The following is a 16,679-nucleotide window of genomic DNA, read 5'->3' on the forward strand; positions in this document are numbered from 1 at the left end:
ATGGGATTCTAGGATTGTTGAAATTCTGAGATTCTGGGATATTGAGATTCAGAGCTTCTGAGATTCTGGAAATCTAGAGTCTTGTGATCCTGAAGTTCTGGAATTCTGGTAAAATTCTGAGATGATTCTGGGATGATTCTGGAATACATCTGGGTTGATTCTGGGAATATTTGGGGTGATTATGGGATGATTCTCGGATAATTCTGGAATGATTCTGGGATGATTCTGAGATGATTCTGGGACGATTCTGGGATAATTCTGGGATGATTATGGTTTAATTCTGTGATGATTCTGGATTGATTGTGGGATTATTCTCGGATGATTCTGGGGTGATTCTGGGATGATTCTGGGGTGATTCTGGGATGATTCTGGGACGATTCTGGAACGATTCTGGGATTTTTCCGGGATATTTCTGGGTGATTCTGAGATGATTCTGGCATGTTTCTGTAATGTTTCTGGAATTCTGAGATTCTGGGACCCTAGGGTTCTGGGATGATTCTAGGATTATTCTGCGGTTATTCTGGGATGATTCTGGACTTAAAGCCATCACAAATATCAAACCATTACACATACACCTCAAACAAGAAGCACTATCATGTGCCTACAGACTGCAGGTTACTGGGATTTGGAACAGTAACCATGTTGATCTTGCTACCAGTAATCGACGACTGTGACCACAAATGGTTATATGGGGTGAAGATATTCTTGCTCCCATCGATATTACACTCACATGTAGTTTTGTACTCCATCCAATATGATTGACAAAAAGCACTATAACCCTAACTTCTCATATTCTGACTAAGGTCAAAAAGGCTCCGATCGATTTTTGAGATTTTTTCACTTTAGAAAAACTATAAAATATGTACGATTTGCATCACGGAGCAGAAAATCATTAAAAATAGGGGATTTTGGGACCAAAATGACCCAGTACCCCACTTTCCCGCATTTTCCTAGAAACAAAAATATCTCCATTCAAATACTAAGATTATTTCCTTCCAAAGGAGGTATAAATTGTAATTCTGATTGCGACTTGCGACAAAAGGTATAGCATTTAATGTATGATGTGAAATTTGACATCTGAGCTTACTTTGACATTTGTCACAATATGAGAGGAGGGGGGCCTTCGAGAAGTTAAAAAAAAATTGCAATGCTCTATTCCTTATCCAACGCGGTAAAGAGCTTTAGGCTCTCTCACAGGCGGTTTAAACTACTTGTGAGTTTAAGTTACCTGCTGTTTGTTACTATGTTACTGACACAGTCTATTTAGGGGTGAAAGATTCAGAAACCTCTCATAAGACCGTCACCCTTAATGTACCATCAATTTTATTCCTCCAAAAGATATCCCTGGTGATGTTCTAAAATGTAACTAAGTGTCGATTCCCGCTATAAGAACATTAGAATTTCTTGAGTTGAAATCTCAAAAGGTAGCCTGATACCCTATCGTACACACAACGGTTAAAATAGTCTCTGAACGAGACGCTTGGAAAGATGATTCGGTATAATATTTATGCGGTAACCAAATTTAATATAAATTGTAAAAGAAATTTCCAAAACTCTCGATTAGTTCTACTTTTGAATCATATTGTATATCATCCTGAAAAAAGTCATATCCCAGCTATGGTTCATCCCGCCAAGGAAGTGTAATATTCTTCCATAACAAAGCCTCATAACCTGATGGAGACTGGTTGTGGCACCCTTTCAGGATCAACTAACTTCACTCAGCGACTGTAGGCCATGGCACTTTCCCATACATATTATCTTCTATGTTAGATTCAGACAACACCCTAACTGTACGAAGATAAATGTAACAACATCAAACATGCTGCTATCGCTGGAAGGCAGTTCGCTGGTGGAACTTGCTCGTCGTTCTCAAACTACACCGACCGGAATCGATTCCCATATAAAGCTAAGTGGTCAAGTTCGAAGCCTTACGCTTCTGGGAGGAATACGAGGAATATCAATCAAATTCACCACACTCACCCCGGATCGGCTAATCTTTTCGGTGTACCTTTTCCACATTTCCTACAATTTGCAATTCCAGCTCATTCGAAGCCTTTTTCGCTCGCGCGTCAAAGTATGCGATTTGAGATTTTTGTTTGCTTTGAAATTTGTTCGATTGCCTCTAGATCAACACGGGAATGCAGTGCCGGATGGTATGCTGCCTAGAACAGCACTGCCATCGACATCATCAGGATATACCGAATTTGGCAATCAAGTGTTCGATGATGTGGTACCCACGAATTGAGAACGCTCCTGCTTGTTTACATCTAGGCATGTAATTTGGCGTAGTTTTGCTATTCGAAGAGAGTTACCACTTGGTTTTCCAGAGAGCACTTTCGATTGAGTGTAATTAATCGGTATCAAAATCATGAGCTCGGTGTCAGCAATAACTGAATGCAAACAGTTGTTAGTTGATTATACTTGATGAGCTGTGCAGACTGCATGTGGCAGCCAGAAACTTCAAGTGTACGTTTCAGATGTAAGTGGAGTTAAAATTCTGATCACATGCAATTCATAGATATTGAAAAAAGTATCAGCATGGTTTGAAGAGATTGCTCAATGATAAGACGGCACCGCTTTATTTCATGTACCGTACTACATACTACATTGATCAGTGTTTTTGTAAAAATTTTCAAACAGTTTTCTTGAAATAGAACAGAAGTTATATTTTATAATTTAATCAAATACTGATACCAATAGATTATAATTACTCAGAAGATTCACCACGATTATTAAACTTAATATTCTTGGAAAAAATGTTCTTGGAATTTTCTTGTGAAATATTTTACTTGAAATCAGGGGTAGCTTAAATCATTAAAATCTTTGCATCGAAAATAGACATAACCTTAGAAATATCATACCGAAAACATATTATTTGCATAATTTCAGGCGATTCAAAGCCCAGCTTTGTGACATCCCGGAAGAGATTAAAATTGTAAATGACTTGTCAAAAATTCCGAAAGTGCATATTTAATGACAATCGGGGATTATGTAATTTGAACATATTAAGGAGATGATTGATTTTTTGTACCGATGATTTTGTCGAATGGATTCGTCCTACCGATTATTTACTGAAACAAGACTCAAATGATCATAATACCTTGCTGTACAGTACACTGCAATACTGTACTTGCTAAACCTACTACAAACCAAAAATTAAGTTCATCGTCTAATGCAGTGCAAAATATTTTTGTTCAAAAATATTTTCCTTTACTCACATCTTTACATACCTGCTGCATACTCATCGTAGGCAGACTCAGTGAAACTTGCTGAATTTAAACAAGCATCTGTTCCATTCTGTACCTCTCCTTCTGCATGTACAATATGGAAATTCCGCGAACCACAATGAAACGCAGAATGGGAATAGAACATTGCACGCTTCTCGCGTTCACCGCGAACAGTGTTACAGTAGGTAAAGTCTTTCCCGTTCCGGATCTATGTCTCGCTGTGTAGAGAAAATGTCTTGGTCGGAGAAGAAAAACTTGACATTGATTATTCCCCTGCGTTATTGTAGTAAGCTGTTGCTACTACGTAACCTTCAAGGCGCGGCTGGTTGATGAAAGTTTGTCATTGTGCATCGCTTTCTATCATTCTCGTAGCCCTTGAATAATGCAGTGCTTGGTCGTGGGAGAAGTGGCATTGGATTAAAAAGCATTTGTTACTAACAAACTACTATACACAAACTATCACCCGTTGCACTTGAAATTTATTTGCTATCGTTTCAATGCATAATCGAATAAAAATGTTCTACGAATACCATGGTGTTCCCGAGCAAAGTCAAACATCTAAATTACAGCAAGTAGTCATCCTATTTTGATGATAGCATCAAATTGAAATCGGTTTAAACTTTTTCAGAAATGAGGTCATATTTTAATCTCATTTTGCTTTTTCCTTCTTTTTGCGTTTTTTAGAAAGAAAATGTTGGTTATATTTTTTTGTCAAAACCTAAATTTTATTACCAATTATGTTATCAATGAAATATTTCCACATCTCACTGAGTTATTAATTCGTTCTCACGTATAGTATAAATAGAGTATGGTTTTTAATGTCTCGGACTCTCCGCGTCAATAACTAACAACAACTTAATGCTAGTTAGAAAATTCCAAACCAGCACCAAATTGACACTGCCATTTGAGCCAGACGCTACTGAAATTGACACTAGTCAGACACCAAAATCCAAAAATTCACACGTCTGGCGTGAACGCTAAACAACTGGGTGGTACCGAGTGATGGCTCGTTAGTAAGCACAGAGGTTCTGTTTTCCGACGAGGACTGTGATCCGAAACCGTCTTTTGGTATAAGAACCAAACGCCTGGTATTGCGAATCCGATACACTAATAAAAACAATACTTTATGTTAGGTTTTGTGTCCTTGTTCACAAACAAATAATTTCAAGATCTTAGTTACGATTTTTGTAATTTCTGTTCACGTTATCGTGCTCATGATTCCAGCATTTTTGACACGATTTTTGATATTTTAGTCACGAGTAGTGCGATTTATGTTCATGCTTAGTCACGATTTTCGTAATTTTTCGCGTTATCGTGAAAATTTTGATTTTCATTTCCTTCGTTTAATTCGATTGTTTCAATTATTGAATTTGTTTTATTTTGCCATTTCGTTAAGTTTTGCATGCTTTCAAATTTTACATTTCTTTTGTGTTAATTTGGCCATTTTTGTTGTTGTTTCTCCACTGTATTTTTTCTTTTATTTTTGATATTGGTATCTGCTATTTGCATATTATTAATCTTTTTTTAGCATTCAAAATCTCATTCTATCAGCTATTTTGTTTTGCTCCGTTTTATTTATTTATTTATTAGTTTATAAATGTTTCCTCGCTATTTATTTGCTTTGTTATATGTTCTATAAATTCTACCTCTATTGAATACTCTTTTTGTTCTATTCACGTGTAATTGATTTGAAAATTTTAGTAAAATGTATTTCTTATGAAGTTGATGTTCTTTTCACGCAATAATCGCATGAATTCCATTTGAATTTTTCAGTGTATCAAATATATAAATGAAGGTCTTGCAAATATCACCTGAATCAGTTTTCCCCGAAACAAAAGAAAGCTACACTATCGAACAAATGAGATGTATTTTCAAAGGCTGGCTATGTTGTAGTGCACCGACATGATCGAATGTGTTTTACATTTCTTACAAAAGAAATGTATAGGATTCGCTCAAATTTTGAAAACTTTTTCCGAGGCCCGGAGGGCCGAGTTTCATATACCAATCGACTCAGCTCGACAAATTGAGACAATGTCTGTATGTGTGTGTGTATGTGTGTATGTATGTATGTACAAAATGTCATGTAATTATCTCAGCAATGGCTGAACCGATCTTAATGAAATTAGTTTCTAATGAAAGGCCTGACAATGCCATTTGACACTATTATTTTTGATTTTTGATATGTTGTTTACTTTTTGAGATATGGGCGATTTTGTCAAAACACAGCCGGTTTTTTTGCAAATAACTTTCGAACAATACAATATAGTCCCACAAACTGCACACAAATAGAAAGCTTGTAAAAATACCTTTCTAACAAGCTATAGATTGTCAAAATCCGTGCACGAGCGGCGGAGATATTAAACATTTTGTATTTTTAGTCCTCGCTTACCAATTTACACCAATTAAAAATGAGATTGTTTCATACAGAGTATTGCTTGACTGGTGTTTTAGGGGCAAAACTAAACCGATTTTGAATATCGGGGTATGAAAATACATCTACGTGATTCAAGGAATTCGATGTTGAGAACATTTTGTGAATTACCTTTATAATAAATGAACTATTTCTCAAAAATCAATGTATAAGTTCACATCAAAGACAAAATAATGTGTTGATAAAGAAACAGCGAGTTCTAGTATTTATTCCTTGGATTAGGCATTGCGTTCAATCATGAGGTAAATGTTGGATGGTATATCAATACCAATACAGATCAACAAGTAATTCATCTAGTAGTGAGATAAAAGATTTCTAATATAATTATACTTGTGGCGTCACCGAAGCAACTGTATGTTTGAAGCCCAAAAATCTAGCGAAAATTTAGCTCTTTTGCAAGATTTAGGTTATACTGGCTATGGCACAAAAATTACTGCTTACATTATTTATGATAAGAAAGTAAGACTCCATATATCATAATAATATACTATAAAAATAATGTCACTGCATTAACCATCATTTGTCATTCCTCACACGCACCCCCCCCCCCCCCCCCCATCTCTCTCTCACTCTCTCTTTCTCTCTCTCTCTTTCTCTCTCTCTCTCTCTCTCTCTCTCTCTCTTTCTCTCTCTCTCTCTTTCTCTCTTCTATCGCATCTATCTAGCTATTTATGTATCCATTTCTAAGTTGTGTGATAAGATCTTCTGCCAATCTGAAATATTTATTAATTGTAATTGCGAAGGTTTGAGAAAACAAAACTTTTTTTTTGTCTGCTGCTACATCAACTCAACTTTAATTCAATTGTATTCAAAACCTGTATCTATTCATGGTTATATCAGAAAAATATTTGGCTTAACTGTGTAATATGAAAGTTCGACGATGAAAATTTTCAAAAGAGACATTCCACGTGCAATATTTAAGCTATTCGTATCTCTATTGAATTTTGAATGAAATATATGCTCAAAGACTGAAAGCTGAAGCCAGCAGGATTGGAATTGCCATCAACGTTTAGAAGACAAAATACATGAGAGGAAGAGGTTCTAGAGACGACAATGTGAAGCCCCCACCCGAGTTCGGATTGACGGTGAAGAAATCGAGATGGTCGACGAATTCATGTATTTGGGCTCACTGGTAACCGACGACAATGATAACAGCAGAGAAATTCAGAGACGGATCTTAGCGGGAAATCGTGCCAACTTTGGACTCCAGAGGACGCTCCGGTCGAACAAAATTCGCCGCCGCACGAAGTTGATTATCTTCAAGACGCTGATTAGATCGGTGGTCCTCTACGGCCACGAGATCTGGACTATGCTCGTGGAGGACCAACGCGCCCTTGGAGTTTTCGAACGAAAGGTGTTGCGTACCATCTATGGAGGCGTGCAGATGGAAGACGGAACGTTGCGCAGGCGAATGTACCATGAGTTGTATCAGCTGCACATTCGTTGTATTGGTACGAACTTTCATGAGAAAAAACGGATCAAAGACCAAAAATATCCACAAATTAGATCCAGGAAAAGAAGTCTCCCAAAGTACCCACTCTCGATGGGGGATGCAACTACAATGTATCTTCTAACTTATCGTCGTCCATATTTGGATATACTAAGTAGTTGGAACCATTTCTTTTTCACAGTATTGGTCTGTATAGGACTTATTTATCCATATTTCCTGCACGAGAATTCCAAACGAAACAATATGAAAGCTATAAGGATGAATGGAAAGAGACTGCATTGCAATCAACTGAATGCACGGCTTTTATGCTATCAACATAGCCTAGACATTTCACACTATTTATTTCAATGCAAATAAAAACTTTGAAATATCTACCTGTCTCATTCACGAATCGCATTCTCCCTGTCGTTCTCTGTTTAAGGGGCTTGAAAGCACATGTGACCTTGTCTCATTTTACTATATTCAATTGCACGTTAAAATACTGGACCAGTAAATTCTATTCTGAATATAAATCTTTTTTTTCGGGAATATGTAGCCAAAAAGTAAACTTCGAATTCGTCAAGTAAAGAAGCATGAAAACAAAAAGATTAAAACCAAAAAAAGATGGAAGCCGTAGAAAGTCCATTGCATATTTATTAGCCTTTTCTAAGAAGATGGGATTTTCAAAAACATTTCAAAACTTTCTGATGCAATGGTTCTCAAATTCGTACAATCCGGTTTATTCATTTTCTTTATTCAAAAATGTTTTTGGCTTCAAATATATGACCTTTTCATTTTAATTAATTATTGCATTCCGCATCTTTTTATTCGTTTTGTTCATCTGCGTTCATTTTACTTATTATATTCGTTTCATTCTTTGGAATCACTCTGATCAGTTTATTCCTTTTGTGCATTTTACTCATATCATTCATTGTTTTCATTGTATGCATTTTGTTCATTTTTCCAGTTTATTCATTTTGTTCAGTTTTTTCATTTTTATAATCTGACTACTTTTTCAGTTTTAATCATTTCATCCAAATAATTTATTTGATTCAATTTATTTCTTTATATTAATTTATAACCTTTTACCATTGTTCAATTTTTCATTTTAATCAATGCATTTAATTCTGCTCATTTTGTTCATTTTATCTCTTCAGCTCATTTTGTTTATTTGATTCGTTTGTTTTATTTATGCTTTTCATTTATTTTTTACTTTATTCATTTTGTTCATCCATTATTTTTTATTTATTTGATCCATTTCATTAATTTGATTCATTGTATTCACTGGATGAATTAAATCAATTTGATTCATTTAATTCATTTGATTCATGTGATTGATTTGATTGATTTGATTGATTTGATTGATTTGATTGATTTGATTGATTTGATTGATTTGATTGATTTGATTGATTTGATTGATTTGATTGATTTGATTGATTTGATTGATTTGATTGATTTGATTGATTTGATTGATTTGATTGATTTGATTGATTTGATTGATTTGATTGATTTGATTGATTTGATTGATTTGATTGATTTGATTGATTTGATTGATTTGATTGATTTGATTGATTTGATTGATTTGATTGATTTGATTGATTTGATTGATTTGATTGATTTGATTGATTTGATTGATTTGATTGATTTGATTGATTTGATTGATTTGATTGATTTGATTGATTTGATTGATTTGATTGATTTGATTGATTTGATTGATTTGATTGATTTGATTGATTTGATTGATTTGATTGATTTGATTGATTTGATTGATTTGATTGATTTGATTGATTTGATTGATTTGATTGATTTGATTGATTTGATTGATTTGATTGATTTGATTGATTTGATTGATTTGATTGATTTGATTGATTTGATTGATTTGATTGATTTGATTGATTTGATTGATTTGATTGATTTGATTGATTTGATTGATTTGATTGATTTGATTGATTTGATTGATTTGATTGATTTGATTGATTTGATTGATTTGATTGATTTGATTGATTTGATTGATTTGATTGATTTGATTGATTTGATTGATTTGATTGATTTGATTGATTTGATTGATTTGATTGATTTGATTGATTTGATTGATTTGATTGATTTGATTGATTTGATTGATTTGATTGATTTGATTGATTTGATTGATTTGATTGATTTGATTGATTTGATTGATTTGATTGATTTGATTGATTTGATTGATTTGATTGAATCGATTGATTTGATTGATTTGATTGATTTGATTTATTTGATTCATTTGATTCATTTGATTCATTTGATTCATTTGATTCATTTGATTCATTTGATTCATTTGATTCATTTGATTCATTTGATTCATTTGATTCATTTGATTCATTTGAATCTTTTGATTCATTTGATTCATATGATTCATTTGATTCATTTGATTCATTTGATTCATTTGATTCATTTGATTCATTTGATTCATTTGATTCATTTGATTCATTTGATTCATTTGATTCATTTGATTCATTTGATTCATTTGATTCATTTGATTCATTTGATTGATTTGATTGATTTGATTGATTTGATTGATTTGATTGATTTGATTGATTTGATTGATTTGATTGATTTGATTGATTTGATTGATTTGATTGATTTGATTGATTTGATTGATTTGATTGATTTGATTGATTTGATTGATTTGATTGATTTGATTGATTTGATTGATTTGATTGATTTGATTGATTTGATTGATTTGATTGATTTGATTGATTTGATTGATTTGATTGATTTGATTGATTTGATTGATTTGATTGATTTGATTGATTTGATTGATTTGATTGATTTGATTGATTTGATTGATTTGATTGATTTGATTGATTTGATTGATTTGATTGATTTGATTGATTTGATTGATTTGATTGATTTGATTGATTTGATTGATTTGATTGATTTGATTGATTTGATTGATTTGATTGATTTGATTGATTTGATTGATTTGATTGATTTGATTGATTTGATTGATTTGATTGATTTGATTGATTTGACTCATTTGATTCATTTGATTCATTTGATTCATTTGATTCATTTGATACATTTGATTCATTTGATTCATTTGATTCATTTGATTCATTTGATTCATTTGATTCATTTGATTCATTTGATTCATTTGATTCATTTGATTCATTTGATTCATTTTATTCATATCTTTAATTTTATGCATTTCATGTTCAGTCATTCGTTTTATTTCATTCAATTTGTGAGTATGAGTTAATTTATTCTATTAATCTTATAACTATTTTTAAATTTAATCTTAATTTTTATGTAATAACCTAATCTAATTTGATTCGTGTATATTATAATTTTGATGTTCATTAATTTTTCTACTCATTTTATGAATTTAAAAACCTATTGTTTCATTTTTTGCTTTACTTTTTTATTTCGGTCGTTTTGTTGATTTCTATAATTTATTCAGTTTATTCGAGATTTTATTCGTGCAAGACTAGAAACTGTTTACATACACCTCTAGTTGGGTGCCTACTTCTCGTGAGTTCTGCAAACTAATCCAATAGTGAAATGTGTAAGAAATGTCTCATCTCACTGCTAGGTGGATTAAATCGGTTTTTTCTTTAACGAATTCTAGGTGAAACCAGACAACGATTCGAACAAATCCATGTAATACCGACATCTGGATAAATATAAACCTGGGATTGTTGATAAATCTGCTCGTTTCAAAGTCCTTAAAGATTTGGTAGAGATATTTAAAATTTTACGATAAAAAATTGGTCGACTTTAACTTGACGCATTTCTTTGCACAATATTCTGTAAAATCTGAAAAAAAAACCTCATTCGATGCTTCTTTTTGGTTTTGACATTTGACCTTCACTTATGAATGTGTTGTCCAAGCAAAAGGGCAACTACTTGCACGCCCAGTTAGCGAAATCGTTTAAAGTGGCCATATCAACTATCACCAGCGTAATGGCAAGCTGATTAGAGAAGTGGTCGATATTTTCAATCATATGAAGCTGTCGAAGTTTACGAAGAAATATCTGGTTTGGCAGTCTTTCTGTACCTGTGGTTTGAAAAGCGATATTTTCATTGCAACTGAGACGGTTGGTCAGGAAATTTACTTGAAAGAGTACACGAAAAAACGTCTGCTACCTCTCATGAAGCAACACAATTGTGCCATGCTATTTGGCCGGATTTTGAATCCTGCCATTACGGATAAAAGCACATGTAGTAGAATGACGCTAACAACGTTCAGGTGGCGCCAAAGGATAAAAACCCTCCCAACACACTAAAGTTCGGCCCAAACGAGAAATATTGGTCGATCGTCTAGCGGAACCTAAAGAAGACCCGAAACTGTTTAAGTAAATTGGCTGTTATGAATAAAGTGGACGAGGTGCTGGTTTGATGGCCCTAGAAGACGCTCAACCCAAATAGTTGAATATTTTTCTGTATTTTATAGTAATTGAGTTTATGAAAAAAATGATTTATTACCCACAAATTTAATCGCTGTACATACATTCTTGTCTGACCAAATTTGGATGCTAGGCGGCGCTGGTGGTTGAGTGGTAAGCGTGACTGCCATTCAGCCCAGTGGGTTTAGTTTCAATGCCAGCCAAAGTCTCCGAAATTTTCTGAGGTGAAAGCTTTGTGTCACGTCTTCCTTCTCAAGGGAAGTAGAGCCGTTGGTCCCGGTCCATGTGTTCATAAACCGATATCTGGGGCTCTATTCTCATAGTCACATCATCTAGTGACTAGAACGAAATTTTCTTCTAGTCATTAAGTAACGTGACTGTGAGAATAGGGCGCATGATGGAGTCACCTCTCTGGCACACAGTGCGGACAGAGACCGAAGGGAAACAAGCGAAAAAAACAAACACCCCCCAGTATTCTACTATAATTCTCCACAAAAGAGTCTGTGCAGTATAAACGCTAGCAGAGAGCTGTTTTTGCCAAAATGTTTCGAACATAACCGTTTCTTTGTTCGAAAAATCTACAATGATGGAGGGGGCCCTTATGCAGTTGATGACCCGAGTACAGAAAGACGAACTGGTAATCAAACCTTGTGAAAGGGAAGATAGTTAGGTAATGCCGAGCAGGCTAAGGTCAAGCGATATGAGTCTAAGGGGAAATGGGTTCACTTCTTGCCAGTTGCGACCAGGGCCGTCGAGAGCCGCGTCGGGCCCCAATGCTTGTATTACTGCCGGGCCCTTTTAAACCAAAGCCCTCTAGTTCAGTATGAGTTAGTTCCTCTTCAGCCATGGGAAACTCGTGAGTCCGTGGTTTTATTAGTCTCCGGTTGACTCATATTGCCACATCCACAGATAGCGTGCCAGACAGGTGAATTTCGACAGCTTTTTATTCCGTGGTATCCAAATCGGGTAACATTGCCATCGCTACGAGTTTTTCAATTTTGCGTGTACTCAGGAAGCAGTAGCGTCTAGCTCAAATGGCATGTTCCCCACGTTGATCGGAGAATTGTGCCTTGCCATGAATCCCCACCCACCCTTCCTCTCTTCTTTTGTTTGACAAACCGACTGTTTAAATAGACGAATTAGTGCCTATACAAATGAGATTCGAGTCGCAGTCGAAAACCTCGTCTCAATTTGGTATACGCATTTGATCACTGATCTGTGAGAAAATTTTCATGTATACTTGGTTTAATCCAAACTCTACCCAGATGTTGGTTGATATAACGCAAACGTCTATTGTGGATTATATTTGCAATTGTATTTTTTTTCGAAAAATCGTGCAGAATTTGCATTTTGATTATAAATTTATTGCATCATCATTTATTACATGAAGGCAATGGAAATGCTAACTTATAATTTTAAATTAGTGCTTATGGTTACTACACAAAGCAATTAAAGCAGAGCATTCTGCGCCTCTGAACGATCTGCAGGTGTTACAATAGCAGGGAATAATTCTTCCAACCCCCGGAGGAATTTGAAATTTTGTATTTTAACAGTGAGCGGATATATTTAATTTCGCGAAACAAACACTTCTGTTTGATTGATGGTCTGGAATATAATCAGCACGCTATATCTTACATGGTGAAATTGTAGGGTGTAAACATTGGCTATAGTGGTTTGAAACACGACATTTGGCTTCTACTGTACAGATAAAGCGATACACGGATTGATTTATTTGCTGGTTGCAATTGAGCAGTTTTTAGCTTTTATTGTAAGCAATATGAAAAGGTAGAAGATGCAGTTCGAAATTCTCTTTTAAAATTATTACATCAAAAATATTTTCCATTTATATAAGTTTATCTCATATTGAATCTAAGAAAACCTTTTCTAATCGTAGATTTTATGCAGGACAATGTGATATAGCTAACGTAGGAGCCGGTTTTGATATGCTGTGAGAATATGTAGGACCCGACAACAATATAAACACAGAAAGAAATAAGAAGACGCAAATTAAACAACTGCGAGTACAGTGGGCAACCGAGTACCGCTGCTGATGGATGAACTGAACTTAACGTGCTATAAAAATACATAAATAGAAAAAGGTTTTCCATTTTTTTTATCCTGTTAATTAAGATCAGTCTACCTTCTCATCTCGCCCAGAGTAGAAACTAAAAATCGTTCCGCTATATACACACGGCAAAAACGGCTGCAGACGAATTGTGTTGCTATTGATTTTTGGAAATGTCCTGTAAGACCAGCTACTCGGGAAGTGAAATAATTACTAAATGTGCAGATTGTGCTCAACCCGGGAGAAGTTAACGCCCTGCAAATGCACCATATCAAACATTAAGAAACATTCGCGGAACAACGTGCTGCACACCAACGAAAGCTGCCACGTTAACAACATCATCCCCGTATACATAGGCAAGGGCTCTAGAGAGATGTGCTTACACGAATTATCTCCACACGCCTCTGACATCGTGATTAACAAATTCATGTCAAGATACGGAGAAGTGACTTCCATAAGAGCTGCAACTTCGCATTTTCCCGGGTATCCCTAACTTTGTTCTTGTGGTGAGAATGCTTCCGTACAAACCAACTTTTCATACGTAACCATTATATGCGGATCAACCAAAAATGGTACGTTTCATCAGACAATTCTGGTTATGCAACCATGGTATATTCATATGCGCGAATTCTACAAAAAGACACTGCACCACGGAAAACTTTGTGCAACAGCAGCTAAGAAAAGCACATCTACTATAACCGTAAACAGCACACTGTTATCTTATGTCAAACCACGAACGGCTACAAAACCAATTCTACGGATCTGACAGGAACAAATATTCACTCAACAACAATCACGCCCAGTGTCTCCAAGTCAACAACCGGCACAACCAGCAAAGAAGCGAATGTAGAAGAGGACGGATGCGTTTGTCCGTGCGCTCGCATTTCTGTTTGACGCACTATTGCTTTCTTTGAAAATACCAGTGTTTCAAATAAACCACACATTTCACACCAAGAAACCTGTTTCCAAAGGAGCGGTGGAAACCAATCATTGTTATGCATATTTCTGGGAGTGAGTAAAAAATCAAAGCAATCCAAGTGGGTTTTGACTCTTAGGTTTTCACTCCTGGTTTTGGCTCCTCCTGTCCACTCCGGTTTGTGATTATTGTTCTGTGTTCGCTTAGAGACCGAATTTAATTTCAAACTCGCTAATGTCTTGTTGAAAATAGACGTTTTTCAGACCTTTTTTGCATTTGTGGACAGACAAAGTGTCGATGGTCTCTACCTCTTTGAAAAAATAAGGACCGGATGATTGTTTTGGAGCAAAATCCGGCCCAAACAGTTACTTTCTGGTCGTGCAGTGGTGTTTGACGTGTGTCCCCCGAATTCGACAATTTTGTTTGTTTACTCCGCCGGAAAGGCTGAAGTGAGCCTGCCATATTTTTTACGATAAGCACGCACAGTTTTCACTATTGAACGATCGTTTTCCATGTAATGCGCTACGATTTCAGCGCGTTCTTTTGGTGTACATCGACTTATAGCTAAAATGGCACTAAATGATGTTTCAGAATTGTGTGTATCTGTCAAAATCGACTGGAAAATGGCGGAGTTGTTCAATGTTGAAATAGGATACATCCAGATGGCGCACCCTGTATATATTGAAGCAAATCATTTGTTTTCAATTTAATTTTCTTTAACAAATATATTATTATAACAATAATCATGAAGTGATGAAATCCGAAAGTTCAAATGCATAGTGGAAGGATGTAAAATAGGTGTACTATTTATTACTGTAATGGCCTAAGCCTAGCCTAGTACGCTAACCATTGAATGCTGACCTTCGAGGTCTATCGAAAAGAAGCTTTCGCCATGGATTGTGCCAAGGATATGTTTTGCTTTTGTGCTTGATAAAATGAAAATAGAAAATCTAAATTGAGCTCGGGCTTTTAAACTGTATGCTGCAATTATAATCTAGTAACCTGTTTTCACTCCTTGGCGGTTTTCACTCCTCAGGAGCCAAAAAAACCATGAGTGATGAAATTATGGATTTTAATGATTTGTCAAATTATGGTTTCTTCGACGCATGCTGATTGGAGTGATTTTTGAAACACTGGAAAATACTTCAAATTGGCTTCTCACTATTTCGTAGTTTATTCCGTCGTTTCAAGCAATAAAACTCGTTTTTTAAACTTGTACACAAAGTAGACAACTCCCTTAAGAACGTTTGTTTTAACAAATGTCAACTATCAAATAAAGTTTTCATTTTTATACGCTTTCATCATATAACAATTTATAAAGGCGAATGATTACAAAAAAAATACTATTGCTATTTTTTGATCTTCTATGAATACCGGACGTGTTCGCCAATCTTTCGGGTAAGATCGCGGGCCCCCAAATACCATCCGGGCCCCAAGGCAATTGCCCTGGCAGCCTCCCCCTCTCATCGGGCCTGGTTGCGATTAATACTGACTGCAATCGTTTGCTCACCAGTATCCTCACTGGGTTCAAGCAAACGGATAAGGTCCAAAACATCATCAAAAGTATAATCGAAGATAACCAAAAGTTTTCAGCTGCAACAGAGAATCATAAATGTATATTAACGAAAATGAATGGCAAATAATCGCAGATCTCGGTAGTAAACAAAATGATCCTTAATTCGTTATCAAACGGTGACCTCTACAAACACTGCGTGAGTAAATTCAATAGATCCACACTTTTTGTAAATAAAAGTACCTACAGGCTCCGCTAAGCTCATGTTTTGGTTCAGTATCAAATCAACAAATTGATAAAAACAGTATAATCATAATTCATGATCTCTGAGTTTTGAAAAAGCTTACATCGAAAATGCAAAAATGTGCAATGAGCCATGTTTACGAGCCTTAAACAATATCTTGGATAGTCGCCAGAAGAGCTGCACTCGATTACAGCGAATTATACCACGAACGAATAACCAACACTTACAAACATAGAGCTTCGCGTTAGGATCCAACCCATCAACATCATCCACGTTGCTCAGCACAGCCGCTCCCATCGAGGCAGTACTGTGAACAACCCGGTCCGTCACGTTTCCCGCCGGACAGTCCACCAGATCGAACTGGGAAAGCTTCATGTCTTCCGCGATGGCCACTGCCGAACGGTCACTATTCCATCGGTACAGCACGTCATGCGAGGAGTAGCCAACTGAAAGAAGAAGAAGGAAAGGAAAG

General features: G+C 35.5%; 1 protein-coding gene across 7 annotated transcripts in view; it reads right to left on the reverse strand.

Moving 5' to 3' along the window:
• LOC131690467 (gamma-aminobutyric acid receptor alpha-like) overlaps positions 1 to 16,679 on the reverse strand; it is a 137,087-nt gene that overhangs the window by 4,257 nt on the left and 116,151 nt on the right. For all 7 annotated transcript variants that reach the window (XR_009305583.1, XM_058976259.1, XM_058976262.1 and 4 more), the window contains one exon: positions 16,435 to 16,653. Coding sequence is in view for 6 of the 7 variants with exons in the window: in XM_058976259.1 (XP_058832242.1) it covers positions 16,435 to 16,653 (219 nt within the window). In the remaining variant the exon portion in view is untranslated. The remainder of the gene's footprint in view (positions 1 to 16,434; positions 16,654 to 16,679) is intronic.

Source organism: Topomyia yanbarensis, chromosome 3 (genome assembly GCF_030247195.1).
Source record: "Topomyia yanbarensis strain Yona2022 chromosome 3, ASM3024719v1, whole genome shotgun sequence".
NCBI classification, from domain to species: Eukaryota; Metazoa; Arthropoda; class Insecta; order Diptera; family Culicidae; genus Topomyia; species Topomyia yanbarensis.